General features: G+C 42.1%; 1 protein-coding gene across 1 annotated transcript; it reads left to right on the top strand.

The window, feature by feature from the left end:
• The first annotated feature begins 5,542 nt into the window (after positions 1 to 5,542).
• LOC134139141 (toll-like receptor 2) lies at positions 5,543 to 9,171 on the top strand. The gene is made up of 2 exons (XM_062573537.1): positions 5,543 to 5,604; positions 6,499 to 9,171. The coding sequence occupies exon 2, from the start codon at positions 6,500 to 6,502 to the stop codon at positions 9,122 to 9,124; it is 2,625 nt and encodes an 874-aa protein (XP_062429521.1). The 5' UTR covers positions 5,543 to 5,604; position 6,499; the 3' UTR covers positions 9,125 to 9,171.
• Positions 9,172 to 9,485: the final 314 nt, after the last annotated feature.

Genomic DNA, 9,485 nt, shown 5'->3' with positions numbered 1-9,485 from the left:
CAAAATTTCATCAAGAACAGGAGTCCGTTAGAAAGTTTAGAGGGGAGAAACCTATGGACTTCAGCAGTAGCTTCACTCAAGCCCCATCTGCTTGGATGCCAGAGGTATAGCTGCAGCTTGAGTAGCTACAACCAAGCTATCTTTAAACCATCTACTTCGAGTACTGACAGGCTCAACTATAGCAACACAGACTTTAGAAGGGGCTCCTGCAGTTCCAGATTAGCATTTCAGCACCTGCTCCTACAGCTATACTGTTACCATTAGCTGCCTTAGCCTAGTTCTGGAGTGTCATAGGTATAACTAGCTCATGCACACAGCACTGAAGGTGCATCCCAAGTCAGCATATAGTGAGAAAAAATGGTTAGCCTTAGCTTCCTCTAATCTCTCTCTACTATCAGCTGGGTGAATGTTCTCATTAAAGTCTAGCAGTAGGTAGAAATATAGAAACTCAGCAATCCCTCATAACAGTTTTATTTTGAATTGAGGCTGCCTCATACCTATTTAGCTGCTTTTAGAAAATCTTAGATCAGAGTAGGAACAAAGTTGAGCAGGCCAGAAGCTGAATTCTATTGACAGGATGGCTTTTGCTCTCCAGTTTCCACTTTCAGCAATTTGATACTCTCGTTCAAATTTTTCTGCCTTCTTCCTCTATGCCTACCATGCCAGGCCTCACCCCAGCCATTTTAGACAGGCGCTAGCAGGACCAGGACCAGTGAAAAAGCAATGTGTGTGAGCCACTACCATTCCCTTTCCTCCCTCCATCCCCCCCACAACATACACGTGTCCCTGTGCTTTCTCCCATGTGACAGGCCAGCAGGGAAAACACAGGTACAGGCACAGTGCAGTCCCCAGCTCTGCTCCTTCTCTCTCCAGTTTGTGCAGTCTCTGACCACAATGGGTCTACGGTGTGAAAGTAAGCAGGAGGAAGGGAGGTAGAACTGAGCAGAGGCAGCAGGGTTATTCTTGATCCCACAGCAAGAGCTAGTGAAGAACAGAAGCAGCAGGAAAAAAAATGCTTCCTACCCTGCATGGAGCTCTTCTGATGCGCTGCCTTTCAAATCAGTTAGCAGACTAGTGTAAAAGGGCCAGATCTGCTATAACAAACACACCTCAACCATTGCTGAAAGGGGCGAGAATCTGCTGGAGGCAGCACATTCTTCCATTGCAACAGCTGGCTCCAAAAAACAACATCTGTCCAGAGTTCATGGACTCTGTAGAGCTGTGCTGAGCTCTCGAGTCGCGAGTGCTCAAGCTTCAGGTTTGAGTGGAAAGCATGTGTCATGTCAAAGGGACTGCACCCCATTGCAGAACACAGCGTTTGTGGGGATAGTGCCAGACTTCGCATCTGTTGGTCACATTAAAGGAAAAAGAGCAAAATCCTTCCTGCCTATACTTCAGTTGTGGTATAATGAGATCAGATGAAAAGACAGAAATAGCTATTTTACAGAATTTAAAAGAATTCCCCTGCCCCACACAAGAGGGAAGTCCCCAGCATGACAGGGAAGTGCAGCCTCTTCGACTAAGCAGCCAGAGCTCCTTCACATGCTACTAAAGCCAAAGAAAGACTTTTCCTGTTTTATCAGCAAACTGCATCCCCAAAGTCACAAAATTTGTACCTAGTCCTTCAGATTCCTCAGCCTATACTTCTTCTTGCACAAGAAGCAGTTTGTTCACAAGTGTTCCAGGGCAAGATCATCCATACGACGTTCTCTCAAGCACAAAAATCTCGAAATTCAAGCCTACGACTTTGCTTGTTGTGTCTACTCCAAGCACAGCTGTAGCACTGCTCCTCTGCCTCACTTATGCTATATTCATAGAAATTGAAGACAATCTAAAGGTATTTTTTCAGTCATGAGAAGTTTTCACCAGTCTTTTTACTGATAGGTGGTGCAACATGAGGTTAGGGACAGACAAGAAGACAATGTTAACAATTCCCTTAAAAGACTTTTTCCAGTTAGGCCAGAAGGAGACAGATCTACAAAGATAAAGAACATGTTTTTCTGCATTCTTCCATATCTTCCCTGCTAACAGCTGATTTAGGAGAGAAGAACCATTGAGCATATAACGCACAAAAAAACCACAAAAACCTCATGGGGCAGGATAGAACATGAGTTGATTCTGCTTGAAGTAATTAATTCTCCCATAGGTTTACATGCTAACACATTTGAGTCTAAAAGAAATGTGTTCTTCAGAGTATCTTGCTTCTTCAGCCCTCTCCCAGACACTCCCTCGCCAGGCATATGGGAACATCTCAGCACCAAAAATGGGGAAAATAGGTTTCCATGGCATGCAGAAAGTACAAAGCAGAATTGGAGCTGTGTAGCTTTCTGTGCCTATCATCTGCTTAAAGTTATCCACGAGGTTTGTATATCTCAGCTAGAGAGGCATTTGTTTCCATGCTCATTTAAGAATTAACGATGTGGAAAAGAACGTGAATGGCAGAAAGTAATTTTGCAGCAATAGTAGTGATATAATCGGTAATTAATCAAAGCTAAAAAGAATGAACTGTTTTAGGTCCCAGAGCACAGGATACATCCACAGAGAAGGAAGGTACATTAGCATACGAGTAAGTAAAAAAATCCTCCCAACTTACGGGCATGTTTAAAACTCACTTCTGAGTCAGTAACTGATGGACTCTTACACAATACCAAAACACATAAGAATAGCACTGCTCATTTCTTGACAAGATCTGTTAACTGAATATCAGGAAATGAAGTTGGAACTTTCTATAGATGTTAAAAGAACCATATGAGTATTGTTATGTTTTTACTTACTTACATAACCAAAGACACTGCTTTAATAATATAGCAGCAGTTAAACCTCAGACAATGAGGCCTAATTCTAGAGCTATTTTTACTTGCTATTAAAACTCAAAAATTATCAATTAGTTGCAATATTGGATCAAAAACTAGAGTGAACACTTATGTAAGGCATCCACATGGCTGACAAGTCAGTGGTTCATGATGCAAGGAAAGACAGTCCCTGAAAAGTTTCATTTAACTGAAAGGCAAAATAAGACCATGAATCTTGGAAAGATTTTCTCAGGTGGTAAGGAAGTGCAGGATATTATTCTCTCTCCCTGCACACAAGCAACAAAGTGCATTTCCAGATCATAAACATCCTATTTGCACAGCTATCCAGATATGACTTACTTAAAGTTTAATCCAGCCTGCATGTGTAAATCCACTGTAATAAAGGAAACTCCTGCTGAGGTCTGAATTCATGAAGACTGATACTCATTGTCCTTGGATTTGAGAAGGTCGTGTACAGCTTCTGCTGATCTGCCCTCAGTCTGCCCACATTCAAAAATGTTTTCTTGTGTCCTGCTGTAAAAAAATCTAGTAAAAAGATTTTTCTCTTTCATTTTTCCTCATATTTTACAAAAGAATAAACTTGATTAAGCATATCTCCATAACAGTTGCCAAGGTGGAAATAAAATCTTTGCAATATATGGCTCAGATTCTCAGGTGTGATTCTAGAGGAGTGAGGGCTACTATTTTTCTTGGCTGTCAGACGTAAAGCCAGGAGTGTGCTAAGGGAATACTGTCCTTCTTGAAGCAACATACCAGAGCTGGCAAATGCCAGGCCATTAAAACAACGTCCAAAACATGCTTTTCTACAGAGAGGAGTAATATGTCAAATGGAAAGGGCAATCCATTCCACGGATCTCTGATCTCATCCCATAGCCCAGAATAAGGGACAGAACACACATTTTACACCTTTCAAGCCATCAGGGCTGTGCATTCCTCTGCCTTCCTCAGGCTCTTCTCTCTTAAATTACCTGTCAGACACAAAGTCTATCCCTTGCAGAGAGCAAAAAAACCCGGAAGAGCTAGTTCAGAAATTGCATCTCTTTACAGAGTCTTTGCAGGGAACTAAGATCCTGCCTTTGTTACGGTCTCATCTATATTATTTGTACTTTTCTTAACCACAGAGTCCTCTTTCATATGCTGCTGTTCCTCCACAAACCTTCAACAGCAGGAGAATGAATGAATATACACGGTGCGTGCCTGATGAAACAAATGTTAGAGTAACTCCAGCATAGTGCGTTGGTGCAAAAACTACTCTTGTACAGAAAAATATTATTTTTAACTTTGCTACTTCCAATGTAATATACTTTCTTAGAAAGCCAAAGAAAACATGGTTTGGATAGCCCACATATTAGAATATAGCTGGCCCATTTTGTCAAGGAAGGAACTACAGTCTGACTTTGAAGACGAGCACAGCTGGATTTAGATGTAGAAAGAATGACTCGTCAAGGAGAAAAGAGTAGCTACAGAAGATCGCCTGAAGTTAAAAGAGGGAGGAAGAATCTAACCTGACATGTCCAAAATGTTTGCAATTTCCTGTCTCTTCTATTAAAGCAAGTTATGATTTGTCTAAAGAAGGGAGGACTTCAGGTGAAGTCACAGAACTTGACTGAGCAGGAAAATGGTCAGTATGACTAGAAGAGGATTGGGGTTTTCCCACCTCTCAGGTTTGGACAGGATATCCTCTGGGCTTCTTTAGGAGTTTCCAGTCAGTGACAGTTGAAAAGGAAAGAAGAATCAATAAAGGAAAAAGCAGAATCGAGGACAGGAATCTACATCTTGTGCAATCTGGTCATTTCCCATTGGTCAACATCCGAAACAGAACCAGCTAGAGACAAAGAATGCATCTTTCAAAGCATCAGTGAAAACACTACAAAAATATACTATTTTTTTTCCTAGCTAAAGTGCACTAAATACACAACTACTCAGTTTGCAGAAGTGCTTTCAGAATACAAGACCTTGTATTCACACACGTAAGTGGGCCCAATGCAAAGACCTTGCCACACACATATACAGCAAATCACCGGGCAGGAGAAAAGCAGTTTCAGGACTCCATGGTCACGCTTGGTGCTTTGCAGACCTCCCCTACAATACTCATGTGCTAATGCTGCTTTTAATCGGACACGAGCAGATGCTTACATGGGGGCGGCTGCGTTCAGTTTCCAGCTGTCCATCAGCAGCATGACCAGCTCTCATGATTTCGATCACAAGTCTAATGACACTTGGGTTTTTTTTTCCCCCTAAGGCATCAATTCTGAGAGTCATTTTTGTTTCGTAAGAACCTCAGCTTTTGTTTTGTAAAAGCAGTTCCTTTCTACCCAGCATAGTTATGGAGTAGCCTTTGTGACCATGTCCCCTTGAAGGCACAAAAGGCAAACGTTATTTTAGAAGTATACATGTCTTTGGCCAGCCACTTAGCCTCTAAGTATTTGTGACTATCATCGGTGGTACGTAGCCATTCAGAGACTCAAAGCCTTCAGACAGAAACGGTGCTAACAGGGCGGATTATGGAGGATTCCCTGCTGCCTGCTAGTTCTCGTGATTCCCTTTGCCACAACGCGGCCACATCACAGCAAAGTCGAGCAGTAAGACGCTACCCGCAGACCCCTGCGTTTTCCACGCACTAAACCAAAGGAGGCGCCGCCGCCCGCGGCCGAGAGGGCGGCCGGTACCGCGGCACCGCCCCCCGGCCCGCCCCCCGGCGCCGCCGCGACCCGACAAAAGGCGCCGGGCCGGATGGGGCTGGCCGTGCCGCGCCGACGGGGTGCTGCGGAACGGCTCTGCGCAGCAGCAGGTACCGGGCCGGGCGGCGTGTCGGGCTGTGCCGCCGACCCCGGCCGTCGCCGCCCTGCCCTGCCCTGCGCTGCCCGCCGGGCGCCTGTGGCGCAGCGCGAGCGGCGCAACGGCCACGGTCAACGGCCGCGGGGCCGGCAACGGCCGCGGGGCGGGGCCGGGGGCGCCGGCAACGGCCGCGGGGCGAGAGGCGGCGACCTGTGTCTATGTACAGCGATAGATAGATACAGATGTATATGGATATATATGTATATATCCATATATATATATATATATGGATATCTTTGAAGTTCTACTTGAAGTTGCTGTTTTCCTTGCCTCTGCGGGTGGGGCTAAATAAACAATCGCTAGCAAATTCTTGGCAGAATACAAGCTACAAAATACTGCCGGCTCACAAGCTTTTAATGTATTCTAGCAGTTAAGCGGAGGACCCTGCCATGCTGCTTCTGAGCACCTTTACTTAGGTGGCTGCAGAGGTTTGCAGCTGGTAGAGCTGGTTAACGGCAGCGGGGCAGAGCCAGAGGGGTAAACTCGGCATTGTAAGCAGCGGTCAGGAAAGTGTAGTTTGGGTTATGCAATGGAAAGACACTGTCTATGACCTGATTGGGAGGGGAAGGGCAGGAGAGAAGGGAGAAACCTTTGGATTTTATTTACAATGATTTGAGATGTCTAGCACGCTTTCCTTCAACTCATTCTTGGATGATTTCTTTCAGTATTGCCTCTTGAATAATGAAGCAAAATAGCACATAGATAAGCAAGGACTCTTTCATACAACAAAGAAATGATTTCTGTACTTGCAAGGAAACCAAGGTGTTTTCTTGAATTATTTTGAGGGTACTCATTTATATCATGTGGAGCATATTATACTGATGGATTTTATATTTCTTCTCTCCAGGATGAGGATCCTTCTTGGAAAACTTCATTTCTATCTCATGTCTTTTCTATTCGGTAGAGTAGACGGATTCCTAACTTGGCGAACATCTGGAATGTATGCCTTCCAGTTTTATAACTACTCTTATTTAAACCTCTCTTCTGTATCAGAAGCACAAGCTCCAAAAATGGCAAGAGTTCTCAATTTCTCACATAACATGATTGAAAAAATAACCAAAAGAGACTTTGAAGGTTTTGATGCACTGGAAGTTTTAGACCTTGCCTACAATCAGATTAAGGACATTGAATCTGGTGCGCTTGAAAACTTACCTAGCCTGATTTCTGTGAATTTTTCATTTAATGATAAGAAACTTGATGTATCTGGTCTTACATCTCATCTAAAACTACCACCATCTGGAGAAGTCTCGGGGGTTTTACAGCTTTACAAATACTTTGAAACACCATCAGAGACTGCTCTGGAGTCTTCTGTGTCAGCCAAAGGACTGAAACACTCTGAAGGTCCATCCGGCCGGCTGCATGCTAATCCAAGGTTCAGACGAAGTAAACAGGATCCTCCAAGAGCAGGGAAGAATGTAACAGTCTCTCCAACAGCTGAGTTAAAGCCTAATTTCTGTGGAACACCAATAAATGGAATACTTGATCTGTCAATGAGTAAACTGTCTGAGGAAGAACTCATGAAAATATTGAACCCTGATCTTTGCCAAGCTCAGCTAGATAGTATTTTAGAGCTTAACATTAGTCACAGTAACCTAGAAATGGACCTTTTATCACTGTTCATCTTGTTTTTGCCAATGGAAAATGTACAGTCTATTGATGCTAGTTATAACAAAATAACAATTAACAACATAGACGTTGAAGCGATTTGTCATTTCAAATTTCATAGTTTTTTCTTTTTAAATATTAGCAACAATCCCATGAACAACTTGGATACAATATGTCTCCCTTCGACCATTAAGGTAATTGATTTGTCCTTCACAAACATAAGTCAAATACCCCAAAATTTTGCTAAAAAATTGTTTAACTTGGAAACTATGTATGTTCAAGGAAATCACTTCATATATACTGCAAGTCCAGAAAATACCGATGAAAATCAAAAACTTGCACCTGGAACTGTACGAATTAGTGCAATTTCATTAGTTAGAAATGAAGCTGGTACTCCCATTGAAAGTCTTCCCAAAAAAGTAAAACACTTAAAAATGTCAAACTGCTCTATTGTAGAACTTCCAGAATGGTTTGCTGGTACAATGAAAGAATTACTACTTCTGGATCTCAGCAGTAATCCTGTTTCTACATTTCCTTACTTACCTATCTCTCTGCAGCATCTGGACTTAAGTAACAGTGATATTAAAGTAATACCACCTCGTTTTAAATCCCTTTTTAACTTAACAATATTTAATATTCAAAATAATAAAATTACAGATATGCCTCTTGAATATTTCCCATTAACTTTAACAAAATGTGATATTAGTAAAAATAAATTGCAGGTTTTGTCATTAACTGAAACCCTAAAGAAACTTGAATATCTTAATGTTTCTGGAAATCTAATAAGCAAACTGGAACCCACTGGGCAATTTTCTGCAATCACTAATCTAGACAGTAGTCACAATTTAATTGCAGAACTCCCTGATCACTTTGGGAAATCTCTTCCAGCACTGAAATATCTTAATTTATCAGGGAATAAGATCTCCTTTCTACAAAGCGGATCTCTTCCAGCTTCTTTGATTGAGTTAGACATTAGCAACAATGCCATCACCACTATAGTAGAGGACACTTTCGGCCAGTTAACAAGCTTGAGTGTTTTGACTGTTGAAGGCAGACATTTTTTTTGTAACTGTGACTTGTACTGGTTTGTGAATATATATATCCATAATCCGTTCTTGCATATAAATGGAAGAGAAAATCTTAGATGTAGCTTTCCACCAGAAAGAAGGGGCTTGCTGGTTGAGAGCAGTAATCTAACACTCTTGCATTGTTCCGTGGGCATTCAAATGGCTATTACCGCTTGCGTGGCCATCCTGGTTGTTTTAGTGCTAACAGGCTTATGCTGGCATTTTGACGGACTGTGGTACGTAAGAATGGGCTGGTATTGGTGTATGGCAAAAAGGAAACAGTATGAGAAGAGGCCAGAAAACAAGCTGTATGATGCCTTCATTTCATACAGTGAACACGATGCAGATTGGACAAAAGAGAATCTGTTGGAAAAACTAGAACTGAAGGGGTTCAAGATATGTTACCATGAGAGAGACTTCAAACCCGGGCATCCTGTGCTTGGCAACATCTTTTACTGTATAGAAAACAGCCACAAGGTCCTTTTTGTTCTCTCTCCCAGTTTTGTAAACAGTTGCTGGTGTCAATATGAGCTGTATTTTGCTGAACACCGGGTCCTGAATGAAAATCAAGATTCCCTCATTATGATTGTGTTGGAAGACCTCCCATTCAACAGTGTGCCACAGAAGTTCAGCAAACTCAGGAAACTATTGAAAAGAAAAACCTACTTAAAGTGGAGCCCTGAACAACATAAACAAAAAATGTTCTGGCATCAGCTAACAGCTGTCTTGAAAACAACCAATGAACCACTTGTTCTGAGAGCAGAACATGGATCCACTCAAGATATGTATGAGACAGAATGAGGTTACAAGGACGGGTAAAGATTGTGCTTGGAAAATCAGCGGTCAAATAAAAGCATTTCAGTGTTTATTTTCAGCAAAATCTGCTGTGTTGAATTTGGGGGGGGTGTCACAGTAGATCCATCATCCCATGAGACATTACTAATAGTTTGCAGCATGCGTATTATTCCATCTGGAAAAAAAAAACTTCTTATCCAAAGAGCTGAGACTCAAACACTAATAGAACAGTCATCTCTTTTTCTGGGTGTTTGATCTTCAGCTATTTCCAGCATTTCTTAAAATGCTATGGATATTGCTGAAATGAAGAACAGCTGTAGTCACACTGCATATCCTAATTATCTTTTCAAAATGATTGCAGAAATAA

Source organism: Rhea pennata, chromosome 3, assembly GCF_028389875.1.
Source record: "Rhea pennata isolate bPtePen1 chromosome 3, bPtePen1.pri, whole genome shotgun sequence".
In the NCBI taxonomy this organism is placed as follows: Eukaryota; Metazoa; Chordata; class Aves; order Rheiformes; family Rheidae; genus Rhea; species Rhea pennata.
Note: the sequence above shows the minus strand (reverse complement) of the source record. Positions and strands in the feature narration are given on the sequence as shown.